At 41.8% G+C, this 18314-nt stretch overlaps 1 protein-coding gene across 2 annotated transcripts in view; it reads right to left on the bottom strand.

Annotated features, from left to right (window-relative positions):
• Positions 1–18314, bottom strand: part of fndc4a (fibronectin type III domain containing 4a) — a 212218-nt gene that overhangs the window by 24019 nt on the left and 169885 nt on the right. Inside the window, exon 4 of one of the 2 annotated variants that reach the window (XM_073057186.1) lies at positions 15806–15895. The exons of the other annotated variant lie outside the window; for it this stretch is intronic. Within the exon in view, the coding sequence (XP_072913287.1) occupies positions 15806–15895 (90 nt within the window). The remainder of the gene's footprint in view (positions 1–15805; positions 15896–18314) is intronic. 2 annotated transcript variants of the gene reach the window in all.

The following is an 18314-nucleotide window of genomic DNA, read 5'->3' as shown; positions in this document are numbered from 1 at the left end:
TCATACCAGTGCCCAAGAAGAGCAGCGGGAGCTGAAAATCACCCAATTCCTTCCACATCTACCGTGAAAAAATGCTATGTGGGGTTAGTCATGGCCAGAATCAATTCCTGCCAAAGTAAGGATCTGGACCCACTGCAATTTGCCTATTGCCAAAATACATCTATTGCAGGTGCAATCTCACTGGCCCTCTACATGTCCTTCGACCAACTGGTGAATAGTAATTACTATGTCAAGCTACTATTTATTGATTACAGACAGCTCGGCATTTAACACAATCATACCCTCAATTTTAATGAACAAGCTCGAAAACCGTGGCCTCTGTACCTCCCTCTGCAACTGGATCCTTGACATCCTCATTGGAAGACAAGTCAATGTAGATTAGAAATAATATCTCCTCTTCACTGGCAATCAACATTAGTGCATGCTTAGTCCACTCCTCTACTCTCTCCACAACCATGTTTGTGTAGCCTTAACACCATCTATAAATTTGCAAATGACACAACTGTTGGCAGAATTCCAGATGGTGACGAGGAGGCATACAAGAGTGAGGTAAATCAGCTGGTCGAGTGGTGTTGCAACAAAAACCTTGCACTCAATGTCAGTAAGACCAAGGAATTGATTGTGGACTTCAGGAAGGGGAAGTCAAGAGAACATACACAATTCCTCATTGAAGAATCAGCAGTGGATAGGGTGAGCTGTTTCAAGTTTCTGCATGTCAACGTCTCTGAATATCTATCCTGGAACCAACATATTGATGCAGTTACAAAAAAAGATACCGAACACTTGCAAGTTTCTACAGAAGTACCATGGCGAGCATTCTAACTGGTTACATCACCATCTGGTGTGTAGGGACCAACGTACAGGATCGGAAAAAGCTGCAGAAAGTTACAAACTCAGCCAGCTTCATCATGGGCACCAGACTTCCCAGCGTTGAGGACATTGTCAAAAGGTAATGCTTCCAAAAGGTGGCATCCATCAATAAGGACCCCATCATCCAGTTCTTGCCCTCTTCTTATTACAACCATCAAGGAGAAAGTACAGGAGCCTGAAGACACACACTCAGTGCTTCAGGAACAGCTTCTTCCTCTCCACCATCAGATTTTTGAATAGACAGTGAACACTACCTCACTATATTAGTGGTCTCTTATTTGCACTACTTATTAACTTATTTATATATATTTTTACAGTAATTTATAGCATTTTTATTATTATGTATGTAATGTACTGCTGCCTCAACATAACAAATTTCCTGACTTATAACAGTGAAATTAAATCTTATTCTGGTAACGCAATGTGGCAAAGAACTACTTGCACCAATGCTTTATCTAATAGGCATCGACAAAACAAATTACCCATTGCCAGAAACCATGCCACATATACAGGGAGTTCTTATTTATTTTTTAACTCAGGTATATAGAAACAGCTTCTAACCACCTTCTGCTATGTTTACCAATTTGTAGGATCTCAGATTAGCTAGCTGTATCCCAATTGTATTTAAATAGAATTTAGAATAAAAGTTGAATTTAAATCTAGAAAATGTTTGAAGCATAAAAGGTCCACTACTCATCTTTTAAAAAAGTTTATTCTGAACTAAGGTATGATATCTTTCCAAAAATAGCTCTGCCACTTATATAACTGTGAGTGTGAATTAGGATACTTTCAGCAAAATGATTCTTACAAATGACAGCAGTCAGTAACAGAAAATCAGAATCAATATTTGCCCTCTGCCAATTCATTACTTGATTGCACAACATTGCACAAGTTAGCCAACAGCTGAAGATGGTCATTATAGGAAAAAGAGGAGCAGAGTATAGCATTAATTGCAAGACATTAATTGCAGGAAACATGTTCCCAATGGTGGGGGAGTCCAGAACCAGAGGCCACAGTTTGAGAATAAAGGGTAGGCCATTTAGAACGGAGTTGAGGAAAAACATTTTCACCCAGAGAGTTGTGGATCTGTGGAATGCTCTGCCTCAGGAGGCAGTGGAGGCCAATTCTCTGGATGCTTTCACGAAAGAGTTAGATATAGCTCTTAAAGATAGTGGAGTCAAGGGATATGGGGAAAAGGCAGGAACGGGGTACTGACTGTGGATGATCAGCCATGATCACATTAAATGGCGGTGCTGGCTCGAAGGGTCGAATGGCCTACTCCTGCACCTATTGTCTATTGATTCTTGGCAGTGCGGAGGATCAGAGGGATCTTGGGGTCCAAGTCCATAGGACACTCAAAGCTGCTACGCAGGTTGATTCTGTGGTTAAGAAGGCATATGGAGCATTGGCCTTCATCAATGGTGGGATTGAGTTCAACAGCCGAGAGGTAATGTGGCAGCTATATAGGACCCTGGTCAGACCCCACTTGGAGTACTGTGCTCAGTTCTGGTCACCTCACTACAGGAAGGATGTGGAAACTATAGAACGGGTGCAGAGTAGATTTTCAAGGATGTTGCCTGGATTGGGGAGCATGCCTTATGAGAATAGGTTGCGTGAACTCGGCCTTTTCTCCTTGGAGTGACGGAGGATGAGAGGTGACCTTATAGAGGTGTACAAAATAATGAGAGGCATTGATCATGTGGATAGTCAGAGGCTTTTTCACAGGGCTGAAATGGCTAGCATGAGAGGGCACAGTTCTAAGGTGCTTAGAAGTAGGTACAGAGGAGATGTCAGGAGTAAGTTTTTTACTCAGAGAGTGGTGAGTGCATGGAATGGGCTGTCAATGACAATGGTGGAGGCAGATATGATAGGGTCTTTTAAGAGACTCCTGGATGGCTACATGGAGCTTAGAAAAATAGAAGGCTATGGGTAAGCCCAGGTAGTTCTGAGATAAGGACATGTTTGGCACAGCTTTGTGGGCTGAAGGGCCTGTATTGTGCTGTAGGTTTTCTATGTTTCTAGAATATGTGACGTGTTGTCTGTCGACAACTGAGATCTCCTCACAGTCAGGCAGAAGAAGTGTAAATTATCAATATCAATATCAGAGCCATTGAGCTAATAGCCAGCATCAAGAAAGTCAAGGATATACACATCACAAACAGTCTGGTCCAAACAAAATGTCCAACATTACAGAAACAAATTAACTGTGGTCAAGCTGTTTACTACTGGGCAGTACCCTCACTAGCAATTGACCAAGCCATATTAATACCAGCCATATTAAAATGTCTCTCTTGTTTGGGCATTTCAGCAAGCAATTACTTGCTCAGCATAATAAAAAGATGAAAGTTCAATAGTTATTAAGCAGTCAGTTTTTAAAGAATATTCAAGAGTTGGATTTGCAACACAGACTGCAATGTATGAGGTTTCCACATCATTGCAGCTCAATGGCTCTTAGGTTGAGTTATGACTTCAATGTTGGGCATTTTGTCTTGTTGTTTGATGTTCAGATCAATGTCCCACACTGAATCACTCATGAAACAGAACAGATAAGAGTGACATCCAAAATCATATCTTCCTAACTGAGTTGTAAGAATGAACATATATGAGAAGCAGTTGGAGAAATGATTCAGTGAGATGTCAAACACGAGGAAATCTGCAGATGCTGGAAATTCAAACAACAACACACACAAAATGCTGGTAGAACACAGCAAGCCAGGCAGCATCTATAGGGAGAAGCGCTGCCGACATTTCGGGCCGAGACCCTTCGTCAGGACTAACCGAAAGGAAAGATAGTAAGAGATTTGAAAGTAGTGGGGGGAGGGGGAAATGCGAAATGATAGGAGAAGACCAGAGGGGGTGGGATGAAGCTAAGAGCTGGGAAGGTGATTGGTGAAAGTGATACAGAGCTGGAGAAGAGAAAGGATCATGGGATGGGAGGCCTCAGGAGAAAGTAAAGGAGGGGGGGAAGCACCAGAGGGAGATGGAGAACAGGCAAACAACTAAATATGTCAGGGATGGGGTAAGAAGCGGAGGAGGGGCATTAACGGAAGTTAGAGAAGTCAATGTTCATGCCATCAGGTTGGAGGCTACCCAGCCGGTATATAAGGTTTTGTTCCTCCAACCTGAGTTTGGATTCATTTTGACAATAGAGGAGGCCATGGATAGACATATCAGAATGGGAATGGGACGTGGAATTAAAATGTGTGGCCACTGGGAGATCCTGCTTTTTCTGGCGGACTGAGCGTAGGTGTTCAGCGAAATGGTCTTCCAGTCTGCGTCGGGTCTCACCAATATATAAAAAGCCACACCGGGAGCACCGGACGCAGTATACCACACCAGCCGACTCACAGGTAAAGTGTCGCCTCACCTGGAAGGACTGTCTGGGGCCCTGAATGGTGGTGAGGGAGGAAGTGTAAGGGCAGGTGTAGCACTTGTTCTGTTTACAAGGATAAGTGCCAGGAGGGAGATCGGTGGGAAGGGATGGGGGGACGAGTGGACAAGGGAGTCGTGTAGGGAGCGATCCCTGTGAAAAGCAGAAAGAGTGGGGGAAGGAAAAATGTGTTTGGTAGTGGGATCCCGTTGGAGGTGGCGGAAGTTACGGAGAATTATACGTTGGACCTCGAGGCTGGTGGGGTGGTAGGTAAGGACAAGGGGAACCCTATCCCGAGTGGGGTGGTGGGTGGATGGGGTGAGGGCAGATGTGCGGGAAATGGGAGAGATGCGTTTGAGAGTAGAGTTGATGGTGGACGAAGGGAAGCCCCTTTGTTTAAAAAAGGAAGTCATCTCCTTCGTCCTGGAATCCTGTCTCTTGCAAAAAGGTCAGACCTAACCAATTCCCCTCTACCACCACTCTCCTCCATCTAGCGGAATTAGTTCTTACTCTCAATAATTTTTCCTTTGGCTCCTCCCACTTCCTCCAAACCAAGGGTGTAGCCATAGGCACCCGTATGGGTCCCAGTTATGCCTGCCTTTTTGTTGGCTTTGTGGAACAGTCCATGTTCCAAGTCTATACTGTTATCCATCCCCCTCTTTTCCTTTGCTACATCGACGACTGCATTGGCGCTGCCTCTTCAACGCATGCTGAGCTCGTTGACTTCATTAACTTTGCCTCCAACTTTCACTCTGCCCTCAAATTTACCTGGTCCATTTCTGACACCTCCCTCCCCTTTCTTGATCTTTCTGTCTCCATCTCTGAAGGCCTATCTACTGATATCTACTATAACCTACAGACTCTCAAAATGAATCCAAACTCAGGTTGGAGGAACAAAACCTTATATACCGGCTGGGTAGCCTCCAACCTGATGGCATGAACATTGACTTCTCTAACTTCCGTTAATGCCCCTCCTCCGCTTCTTACCCCATCCCTGACATATTTAGTTGTTTGCCTGTTCTCCATCTCCCTCTGGTGCTTCCCCCCCTCCTTTACTTTCTCCTGAGGCCTCCCATCCCATGATCCTTTCTCTTCTCCAGCTCTGTATCACTTTCACCAATCACCTTCCCAGCTCTTAGCTTCATCCCACCCCCTCTGGTCTTCTCCTATCATTTCGCATTTCCCCCTCCCCCCACTACTTTCAAATCTCTTACTATCTTTCCTTTCGGTTAGTCCTGACGAAGGGTCTCGGCCCGAAATGTCGGCAGCGCTTCTCCCTATAGATGCTGCCTGGCCTGCTGTGTTCCACCAGCATTTTGTGTGTGTCAGTGAGATGTCAAAACAACTTAGGCTCACATGCACTGTCTTATTAGAGCCCCAGCCCCATCACAGGGTCTTCAAAGGATGAGACAAATGCTGAGATGAAGGTTTAAGTTTCCAGTAATGGCTGTTTGTACTAAATATTCAATACACACTCATCCTTAGAACTCCATGGAAAATTCTGTCCAAACCTTCCTGGGCCAAGACCCCCATGACAGCAATCTGTGCCGTTTGTTTTTAGTAGTCTCAGAGGCTTTTTGACAGCTGCCATGAATTATGTTTAGTTATGTACTGATTTCCTTGCCTTTTGTACAAAATTCCAGCTTATTCCATCCTTGATCAGATCCCAGATGCAACTATATTTTATGCGTATCTATGCAGAATATGAAGATTACTTGCTGGGAGAATGAAAGCAGCAGCTGGGAAGATAAAGTGCAATGTGAATAGGCTTTAGAGAATCATGTAAACCTCTGGCCTATTTTGACTGGTGGTCCCTTAATATTGTCATAGTCGGGGGGAAGAGTGGGAATAAGCTCCCACTACCTATTGAATGTTCCCAATGGGGTGCATCTCAAATAGCTTCTGACAACCAAGTCCAACTCTAGGCCTTCACGTGTGCCTTAACTACTAAGCCCAGTCGAACCTTTTCTACTGATAGGAGAAGGGTCAAAGGCTGGTTACTAGTGCCTTGAAACCAGTCGCTTTGGGCAGATGGGGCTCATCGGCCGTGGTTGGCAGCTCATCTAGGAGAAGGAAAACTGATCCTTCAGGAATAAACTCCAAAGAAAAAATCTGAACTGGAGTCCCTAATACAATCCTATGTTGAGTTCAACTGGCAACACCAGTGACACTGCTGGTGCCTTACTGTATCAGTCTCTTCCATTCCTTTGGATTCATCAGCTACATGGAGAGACAGAGCCTGCTGCATGAGCAACAACTTGCTCTCCATATTTACTGCCCTGACTTACAAATTGGCTTTCATAAACAGCTAAGATACAACATCCATGGTCGACCCTGATCAATGGAGGGGCCTAATCCAAATTTTGACTGGTAAACTGGTGCTGCATTAGAGTAAGAAAGTTGTTCTCCAATACGTTGGCTGAAGCTCTGTTCAGTTACTAATGTTTACATTCTAATGTTACATGGTTTGGTAAGAAACAAGAAATCTGGTAGTGGCATGATAGTGTAGTGGTTAGCATAATGCTGTTATAGCAGCAGTGACATGGGTTCAGTTCCATTGCTGCCTGAAAGGAGTTTGTACACACTTCCAGTTACCACAAGGGTTTCCACTAGGTGCTCTAGTTTCCTCCCACATTCTAAAGACATTCAATTTGGGATTCCAAGGGATTGGATATATCAGTATTTGGATGGACATGGACTGATTAAGAATAGTCAGCATGGCTTTGTGTGTGGTAGGTCATGTCTAACCAATCTTTTTCGAGGAAGTTACCAGGAAAGTGGATGAAGGAAAGACAGTGGATGTTGTCTACATTGTCTCTAGCAAGGCATTGTACAAGGTCCCACATGGGAGGTGAGTCAAAGAAGTTCAGTCGCTTGGCATTCAAGATGAGGTAGTAAATTGGATTAGAGATTGGCCTGTTGGGAGAAGCCAGAGAGTGGTAGTCAAGTTTTGCCTCTCTGACTGCAGGCCTGTGACTAGTGGAATGTCACAGGGATTGGTGCTGGGTCCTTTGTTGTTTGTCATCTACATCAATGATCTGGATGATAATGTGGTTAAGTGGATCAGCAAATTTGTGGATGTCACCAAGATTAGGGGGTGTAGTGGACAGCGAGGAAGGCTATCATGGCTTGCAGTGGGATATGGACCAGCTGGGAAAATAGGTTGAAAAATGGCAGATGCAATTTAGTGCAGACAAGTGCCGGGTCCAAACAGGGTTGGTCTTACACAGTGAATGGAAGGGCACTGAGGAGTGTGGTAGAACAAAGGGATCTGGAAATACAGGTCCATAATTAATTGAAAGTGGCACCACATGTAGATAGGGTCATAAAGAAAGCTTTCGGCATGTTTGCCTTCATAAATCAAAGCAATGAGTACAGGCGGTGGGATGTTATGTTAAAATTGTATAAGATGTTGTAGTATAGTGTGCGGTTTTGGTCACCTACCTACAGGAAAGATATAAATAAGGTTGAAAGAATACAGAGAACATTTACAAGGATGTTACTGGGACTGGAGGACCTGAGTTATAAGGAAAGATTGAATAGGTTAGGACATTATTCCTTCAAACATAGAAAAATGAGAAGAGATTTAATGGAGGTATACAACATTATGAGCGGTTTAGATAGGATTGATGCAAGCAGGCTTTTTCCACTGAACTTGGGTGGGACTACAACCAGAGGTCAGGGGTTAAGGGTGAATGGTGGTTTAAGGGGTACATGAGGGGAAACTTCTTCACTCAGAAGGGCGTGAGAGTGTGTAATGAGCTGCCAGCACAAGTGGTGCATGCGAGCTCGAATACAACGTTTAAGAGAAATTTGGATAGCAGGGATATGGAGGACTATGGTCCCAGTGCAGGTCGATGGTTTAAACAGGCGGTTTAAATGTTTCGGCGCTGACTAGATAGGCCAAAGGGCCTGTTTCTGTGCTGTACTTTTCTATGACACTTTGATCAGGTCACATGGTTGATGTGGGCTTGTTGGTCCAGAGGGCCTATTACTGTGCTGGATCTCTAAAATAAAATAAAAAAAATACTTAAGGATGTCACAGTGATTTAAAATTAATTATTTGGTTGTGTTATTTCAGTGGTAAACTTCCACTTCTAGAGGGACAGGGACAATATGACTTGACGAAAGTTGCGGTATATTGCATTTCAGGTGTGCAAATCCTAAAATCAATACAAGGAATATCCATTATAAACAGACTCCACTTAGAGCAAAACCATAATGACCTTTTCAATAATTAAACAGACCACTTTAGGAAAATAAAATAACTATGGTGGTGTTCCTATTCAGATTCTATTCATTTATTCTATTGACCTTTCTATGAAATTACCTTATTGTATCATAAGAACATAAGACACAGGAGCAGAATTAGGCCATTCAGCCCATTGAGTCTGCTCCACCATTCCATCATGGCTGATCCCAGATCCCACTCAACCCCATTTACCTGCCTTCTTACCATATCCATTGATTACCCGACTGACCAGGAAACGATCAACTTCCACCTTAAATATATGCACAGACTTGGCCTCCACCACAGTCTGTGGCAGGGCATTCCACAGATTTACTACTCTCTGGCTAAAACAGTTCCTCCTTATCTCTGTTCTAAACTGTCACCCCTCAATTTTGAGGCTGTTCCCTCTAGTTCTGGATACCCCCACCATAGGAAAAATCCTCTCCACACCCACCCTATCTAGTCCTTTCAACAACTGGTAGGTTTCAATCAGAATCTCCCCCCACCCCACAGTCTTCTAAATTCCAGTGAGTACAGGCCCAAAGCACCAAACATTGCTCACATGTTAACCCCTTCATTCCCAGAATCGTCCTCATGAACCTCCTCTGGACTTTTTTCAATGACAGCACATCCTTTCCGAATTATGGGGCCCAAAACTGTTGACAATACTTCAAGTGCAGCCTGACTCGTGTCTTAAAAAGGCTCAGCATTATCTCCTTGCTTTTATATTCTTGAAATAAATGCCAACATTGCATTTGCCTTCTTTACCACAGACTCGACCTGTAAATTAACCTTCTGGGAGTCTTGCATGAGGACTCCTAAGTCCCTCTGCACCTCTGATGTTTGAACCTTCTCCTCATTTAGATAATAGTCCGCACTATTGTTCTTTTTACCAAAATGCATTATCATACATTTCCCAGCACTGTATTCCACCTGCCACTTTTTTGCCTATTCTTCCAATGTGTCTAAGTCCTGCAGCAATCATGTTGCTCCCTCAGCACTACCTACCCCTCCGCCGATCTTCCTATCAGCCTCAAACTTTGCTACAAAGCCATCAGTTTTATTATCTAAATTATTCACAAGCAATGTGAAACACATGATATATGTAACAAATACGTGAATTTTTTAAAAATGCTATTTTCCTTTACATCAGCATCCTGCAATTCTTAACTGCAGTCCTCTGAAAATATGCAATGAGATTATATTTGCAAATGTTCAGTAAGCCCCTATGACACCATGGCTACATTTTCCTCTTTGGTGATAAACAGGGACAACTATTTCTTAAAAGTGAAAATAATGAATCTAACATAATCCCCCTGACTTCCACTCAAATTAGAATAGCCTTTAGAAAATATTTCCCCAGGAAACATCCTGCCACTAATATTCTTCACTGTTTTGTAACAAGAAAGCCTTTACCAGGAGCAAAAGTAAAAAATTTATGTTGTGTGCTTATGTTACAGAAGAAGTAAAACCAAAGAAGAAAATGATTTCTTAATGAACAAAGAGCCATTCTGTGGAATGAAATCAAACCAATATGCAACGGTAATCATTAGATGTACCTATTTACAGTTAACTATTTCATCCTCAAATTGAGGTAACAAAGCAATAGTAGATAAATTGTCAGTACCTAATACTCTAAAAATGAAAGTAAATAATTTCAAAATTGTTTAAATAGCTTCCCAAGAATGGGAAATGAAAGAACTCCATACCAATCCATTTCAGATTTCTGTGTTATAGCTGCAGGTGCAATTTCCTAACACTTTCTACTACATTATAATATATTTTCTGCCAGACAGAGACTAGATTATCTCTATATTCAATTTTCATTTTGACATGTGTTTTGTCTTCTGACACATTCTTTTGATCTGCCAATTTATCTCAAATCAAACCATCTTCAACAATTGTTCCTTTTACCAAAATGCATTATCATACATTTCGCAACACTGTATTCCACCTGCCACATTTTTGCCCATTCTTCCAATTTTCCATTCTTTGGGGCAACTCTCTGTTTTTGTGGATGTTTGCAAAAAAAAAAAAGAATTTCAGGATATATATGGCATACATTTCTCCGACGTTAAATGTACCTATTGAAAGCTATTGAAATCCTGCTGCAGTCTTACTGTTTCTTCAGCACTATCTACCCCTCCACCTATCTCCATATCATCCTCAAATTTAGCCACAAAGCCATCAGTTCCATTACCTAAATCATTGACAATGTGAAACACGTGATATGTGTAACAAAATGATATGTTTTTCATTCTCTAATCATTGTGATGCCTCTACCTAAAACTGTTTTAAATACAAAAAATAGCAAATTATCTCAATAAGTAACTGTTAGTTGTCAAAATATTTCAGGGATAATCCTTTACTGTGGGCTTTCCTTTTTTTCTGAATTCTATAGCTTTTGCTCCAGTACATATGTGGAAATGTTGAAGACACCAGTAAACACACTGATGTTTGTGATAATGGCTTGAATATATATATGGAGCACCCTGCAATTAAATAGGCATTTTTGAATAATCCTAGGAATGTGGCAGTAAATTCCTTGTTTATTTGTGACAAGGACAGGCACAGATGGTTAGATTTATTTTACATCTCTTATGTTTCTGCTACACCCTTTATCCATAAAGATAACAAAAGAATGGTTCTGTTCTTCCTTGTTTTCGAGGCTGGAAAAGTAGAGCCCAGTGGACTGGGTTTCTGCACCTTGAGCTTCATTTGCTGTAAAGCACTTTGGAATGTACTGAAATATTAAAACATGTCAAGCAGCTACAATTCTACTTTTATTGTGACTGGCATGGACTCCTACGCCTTCCTTGAATGGGGGCAAGTGGGTAGAGGAGAACACTGAGAGATGTGAAAACTGAATGTTCACTCGGTAGAAAGCAAGCTATATTGTGGTCGACAGCAGATATCTGCAACATTCTAGACTCAGGGTCTTGGACTATATATTTTTTGTGTGACTGTATTTTACTAATATCTGATAGTGCTATATGTGCCTTGAGCTGTGTGTTGTTAATACTGTCTTTTGTACCTTCACTTCAGTGTAACGCTGTTTCATTTGGCTGTATTTGTGCGCATTCATGTATGGTTGAATGACAATTAAACTTGAACTTGAATATTTCTGATGCTGTCCTTAATTTTGTTTGGATGATAAATAGGATACTCATTTTGGAAAAGGTCCCAATGCCTGATCCTGTCCAAATACAGAATTAGAGAGGGTGAGACAGGATCCAAAGATATATTTCTTTATTCTGTTCAGATTTTGTTAACCACTAACATCCTTATAATTAGGTTGAGAAGCAGCCTCTAAGACCTTCTAGAAAATATTTTTTCAGGCCACTCATCCCTACTTCCTTGGACTAGGGCATTTAGAAGATATGAATTAACTTAAAGAATTTCTGGAGGATCAAAGTAAATTGACAATCAAATCTACAGTATGTGGGTCTAGTACTTTGAGTAAGCTATGTCTAACCAGCAGCCAATCACGAGGCTCACACGAAAACAGCTTAAGTATTTATTTGAGGGCATAAATCACAGCTGTTTATTAGTTGAGCTTAATTTTCCCTCCGAAATTCACAATCTCTAGACTAAACCAAGTGCTTAGTACTGGACAATCAAAAGGAAATCCAGGGCTTGGGCAACTTTCCATCCAAGGTGGTCTTAAGAATGTTAGAAAACAATACATGGTGCTTAACACACACAAAATGCTGGTGGAACACAGCAGGCCAGGCAGCATCTATAGGGAGAAGTGCTGTTGACGTCTCAGCCCAAAACGTCAACAGCGCTTCTCCCTATAGATGCGGCCTGGCCTGCTGTGTTCCATGAGCATTTTGTGTGTGTTGTTGTTTGAATTTCCAGCATCTGCAGATTTCCTTGTGTTTGCATGGTGTTTAACATGGGTCTATTAATGCTAAAACATTTGCAAATGAATAGCTATATTTTGTAGCTCTTTGGTAGCGATGGTGTCAGGAATGGGATTCTGTCTTGAGAGTGCTTATTCTTTCCCTTTCAGTTTGTCTCCACAAATGAAGACTTCAGAAATGTCAGTTCACAAAAACCTGCTTTGTTCATGAAAAACTCTCCATCTTTCTTATCTCAGACAGAGAAAATGCTTTCATTTTCTAGATGAAACTGAATTACACAATCTTCAAACTGGGAAATACTTTATCCATATAATTCTGCTAAAATAATGCACAACGCATCTGTAAATCCTTTTGGACAATGATTTACCAAATAATATGTAGCTCATGTAGAGATAAGCATTCCTCTGCTTCAGTTGTAACTTTTCCATCGTAACAAATATAAATGAACCTTTTCACAAAGCCCCAAGACAAGACGGGTGGAGGGGTAACTATTATTCAGCAGAGCACTTTCAGTTTAATATTGAGAGGGAGACCTGGCAGAATACTTGAGATGCTGGAGTCAACTTGCCAAGATAATGTTGAAGGTCAGATTGTTCTTTCTCTTGTTGTGGGGCAAGAGGAAAGAAAGTTATAAGGTCAGCACAACAACGTGGGCTGAAGGGCCTGTACTGTGCTGTAAAGTTCTATGTTCTATGTATGAACAGTGCATGTTGTAACTCAGGTTTTCTTGACGTGCTCTGTGACCTACAAGGCTGAATCTGGTAGGGTCTTCAGCCTCCACTGAGTGCTGTGGACCATCGTCGCTTCAGAGTGCTCCAGCCTCCTGTCTGTGCTCTCAGATTGCAGCAAGCAGACTCTCAAAGGGGTAAATTCAGCAAGCAGCTAGATGACCAGTGTGCAGTTAGGATCACACCTCGCTGGGCTTTTTCTTAGCTGGTGCGCTACCCATGGCCTCCCACAGTGTCAGTCAGTCTCAGGCCAATGAGCAACATACTTAGCTTCAAAGAGCTGAAGGAAATGTAGATGTGATATTCTGTCACCTGAAGCTTCAGACTTCAGCCCAGGACAAGTTATTGGAGGGTGCTGTGGTTATCAAGCATTGGATAGATACCAGCATGCAGCTCATTAAAAGATTGATGAGTGTGATGTCATGGGCAAGATAAGTAAAATTAGTGCAGGAACTCAGTGAATGGGAGTGTCTGAGTTGAGACCACACAGTAACAGATTGCTTTAGGGCTGTGAGAAGTGTTACTGTCATTTTTATATGGCCTCCAGAAAGTCTTTTAAGAGTTACTGGTTAGACCATTTGCCAACTAGTATAAAGCCTGGAATGTATCTAGAGTATAGTCGCTGTCTTGTATCTGAAAATTTTTACCACTGGCAACAGCCCTGATTCTGTACATGTCAGCAAGTAACCCTGCCTACTTCAGGAGGCCATTCTTTAAGTGTAATATTGAGATTGAGACCGGGGAGAATGCTTAAGATGATGTTTGTCAACTCGCCAAAATAACATAGAAGATCAGATTCTTCTTTCTCTTGTTGTGGGGCAAGAAGAATAGATGTGAACATTCCCTGTTCTAACTCAGCTTTTCTTGATGTTCTCTCAGACCCACAAGGCTAAGACTCGTTTGAGGCTTTGGTGTGATAAAATGCAATCAGGGGATCACTAACAGACCCAAGGATCTGGGAAACTACAAAAATGTTTCTGCTTTACTTATGTCTTTCAGGGAAGAAAATCTCCTGATGTTGCCAGTCAGGCCTGTAAGTGACTCCATGGCAACAGCATTCTGGGTGACTTTTAATCGGTCAAGAAAGTCACTAGATTGAAGGATAATTAAGCATGGACAATAAATACCAAAGTTAGCCAAATTCTAGAGAATTACTAAAATTTTACCTGTATGCTTGGAGATCTATTTGCCTGAGAGACTTTGGCACAGAGAATCTAATGCGTAGGGGCCTCTGTGAACATGACAGGCTCTCCCACATGGAAGGCGAGATATCGGTTGTGATGTCAAATGCGACATGACACCATCTACGTGGACTGCAATTGTACAATGCTTCATGTTTAGAACCACTGTTTTACTGTGGGTGGCTGGATGTTCTGATGACAGCTTCCAGCTGAACAGTAGTTGGTGACTGAAAATTTACATTTTGTTGTAGCTCTCATTTAGCTGGCCAGCCTTTATTGTCAATTCTATACCCCCCTCCCCCCACTGTCACCTCTAAATCCAACTGTGACCCAACGTTCTGACTGCTGATGATGATCCATGTCTCCTTCTGACTGACTGACCCTCCCTTGGGGTCTTTACAATCTCTCAGCCCTTCATCCTCCTGCTCTGGATTACTGGCCCCACTTTGATGGCCCGCATAGTGCAAGGTCCATGTACAGCAGCACTCTGCAGCAGCAGGCCATCAGAAATAAAACTGGCATCAGCCTGCTCAGCACCACACATTTAACACACTTCTGGTGGTTTCAGTCTCGGGGATTACTTCAATAAAGTGCTAATATTGTCTTCCGATTCCTCATCAACAACTGTGAACTTTACAACCGTCTGTGACTGTTCAAAAATAGTTGCCTACGCTTCATGACTGAAGGTGATCACAATCTTTCTGCAATGAGAAGGTTTCACCTCTGCCGCTTTATTTAAAAGTAATCACAAAATAGTTTCAAAGTTAGGCCATTGTACAATTAACTTACTTTGTGAGAAATTAATGAAGCAAATCTGTGTTGTCTCTACACTGGGGCTTGTGCACAGCTCTCCTCAAGGAAGCCAGCAGCTTGTTGATGGCAGAGAGTTCTAAGGGCACTGAGGCACTCCTGCAGCAGAATAGCTTTGATAGCAATCAAAGCTGCACTAAGGTTGAATATTTGTAGATGCCTTTACAAAAGCTCAAATACAATTATAATGTCTAACAGGCATTTGGAAGGGTGCATGGATAGGAAAGGTTCAGAGGGACATGGGCCAAATGCAGACAAATGGGATTAGCACAGACAGGCATCTTGGTCAGCAAGACATGATGGGTGAAGGGGTCTGTGTAACTTTGAATCTGTGAATCTATGAATATGATTTGAAAATAAAAATAATACTAAAACAATACAATGATAAAATGTTATTAATTTTATTGTTTTAATCCATTAATCCAATATTCAGTGGCCACTTCTTCCCATTCAATTGTCCTGGCACTGGTTCTGTCAGCAGGGCTGGGAAACCCGAGGAATTTTGCACCATTCAGCTGGACACTGTGAGGAGCGTGGGGGTCTCACATCCCACGTTTATCCCAAGGGGGAGGCAGAGTCTGTGCTCGACAGGTCTGAGCTTCCACGAAGTAAAGTGATTAAAAACTGGCTGCTTCCAGGCATCCTTCTAGTTGCTAAGCAGTAGGTTTACCCCACCAGCAATGTATAAGTTGAATCAAACAAAGTGTACAGGAATAAATACATAATTTGACCAAAAGCGAGTTACCTACCTGCCCACATGATCAGGACTGTGACGATAATGATCATTTCTCCCGTCTGTAGCGGCATGTTTCTATTCATTTCCTGCACTGTCGGGTCATCTGCAGACAAGGAAGAGCAAGCTCCAGTGACATACATCACAAGCAAGGCTCATTTCTAATGGATTTCAGCACACTAGCCAATTGACTACTATGTAAATGAACGCTTTTGGAAATACTGTCTCAAAATCTCTGAGTGACTGCACAGGACTGGAAAAGCTGCAGAAAGTTGTGAACTCAGATAGCTCTGTCATGGCCACTGGCCTCCCCAGCATCGAGGACGTCTTCAAAAAATGATGCCTCAAAAAGGCGGCATCCATCATTAAGGACCCCGTGACCCAGGGCATGCCCTCTTCCCATTGCTTCCATCAAGGAGGAAGTACAGGAACCTGATAACACACATTCACCATTTTAGGACAGCTTCCTCCTCTCCACCATCAGATTTCTGAACAGACAATGAACCCACAAACACTACTTCAACACTTCTTTTGCTCTTTTTTTGTAATATTTACTTGATTTTACATATTTTTTTCTCAGCTCAAGCTGGTAAAACCTGAGGTATGGGCATAGCCAAACACGCTCATTTCTCAATTGCTAGGAACTTTCGGACTATTCTAGTGGTGTTTAGCATTGTGGCTTTCTGAAGATTTACAGAGATATTACTGGGTAGCCCTAATTGTTTAATGCTATCGTGTAGTAACTTTGGATGATACCAGTTGTAGATATTACTATCAGGACAATGTACACCTTCTTCATGGTGCAAAGTCTATCAATTACCTCTTTAATTCTACATTGTTTAGTGGTTTTCACTTATTGATTTCTGTAAGTATGCTTGTTTGGAATGGCTGTATCTATTAAGTAAGTTGTTCGTCCCTGTTTATCCTGTATTATTATATCTGGATGGATATTATGAGTTGTCCTATCTGTAATAATGGATCAGTCGTAATATAATTTGTGATATTCCAATATAATACTGTTGTAGTATACTAAAACTGGATCAGTCTTGTATTTATGGTAAGGTGTGATTTAATTTACGTATTTGTATTTTAAAGCAGTACTTTAATGAATGGTGTTTGCCACTTGACTGTGCCTGTGTAAGTAATCAGATTGAACTAAACTGCTACAGGATCCTGCAATAAGTTGAATTGCTTCTGGTGGCTCTTGACATCTTTTACATTTATCTTGAATGTGTTGTTGTTTTATTATGAATTTTTGATCTTTTTTGTGTGTTGATCACCTGGTCCTGTATTGCCACAAGGAACCTCTGTTTCTGGAGAGAGGTCTCCAACTCTGACCCAGGCTTTCAATGCTTCCTTGTTGACATCTAGTCTGCTCAGATTGTGGGGATTATTATTATTCTGTATGGCAATGTGCAATTTTCACAACATACACTAGTGATATTAGATCTGATTCTGATTCTGAGCAGTTAGTTTTCCCCACTATTGCTATGCGAGTTGCCTCTTGCAGAGGGACAGAAATCTCTGCCTTTCTGTTGTTGGTTTGCTCGACAAGCACCATTTTAATACTTGGGGAACCTGTTGGCGATCACTTGCTCTGCCAAACTGACATCTCTTTAAAGAGGCTACATCACTACAGGGTCCCTCAACAATTCTTCCTCACCTTCTAGGAGTAAGCAACCTTTCCGGAGGAATAAATACTGGTGGGTTGAAAATGTGGTGACATGAGGGCTGAGAAATAAGTACGTACAGATTGCACTCTTATCCTTCTATTGGATGTGCCCAGCTACTCATAAACAAATCATATCAATAAATTTAATGACATTTCATGGCATTTAAAATTTTCTGGGCTGCAACCTTGCATCATCAAGCTATAGAGAAAGGGGGAAGGTGATAATATTATAGGATAATGAGAGCTGGATGATAGGAAATCCTGCCAAACCCACGAGCTTCATTGTAAGTAGTAGCTCAAATAGTGGGAATAAATCTTATAGGAATGTGCAATGAGAAGGTGTCAGTAGGAACAGTTTCCTGGCCAGAATCCAGTATTGTGTTGTCTCCTGCCTCATAAAATATTGCTTCATGATGCAAGATTTCAGTGTGAGGAAATGTTACTGCTTAGTTCATTTTGAAGTCTTTCACAGATGAAGTTTTTATATACAGAGTTGTGAGTGATCTGACAGGCCTGAGCCCAAATTATTTCTTGAGAGATGGTAACTACCATTTGCCTTACAGCTTCATGACAGAAGAGTGGGAAGCAATAATTTCCTTGCCTAGAGCTGCAGACGTCAGTTTACAGAATGCTTTCTTACTTGTACAATTGACAACACAGTTTTCTTCTAACAAATCTTAGCTTTCCCACAGAAAGGTTGTGGATATTTAAACAACACACACAAAATGTTCAAGGAACTCAGCAGGCCAGGCAGCATCTATGGAAAAGAGTACAGTCAAAGTTTCAGGCCGAGACCCTTCACTGTCACGACCAAGGGTCTCAGCCCAAATCATTCAACTACCTGCATCCTCTT

The sequence above is a fragment of the Hemitrygon akajei genome, chromosome 9 (genome assembly GCF_048418815.1).
Source record: "Hemitrygon akajei chromosome 9, sHemAka1.3, whole genome shotgun sequence".
In the NCBI taxonomy this organism is placed as follows: domain Eukaryota; kingdom Metazoa; phylum Chordata; class Chondrichthyes; order Myliobatiformes; family Dasyatidae; genus Hemitrygon; species Hemitrygon akajei.
Note: the sequence above shows the minus strand (reverse complement) of the source record. Positions and strands in the feature narration are given on the sequence as shown.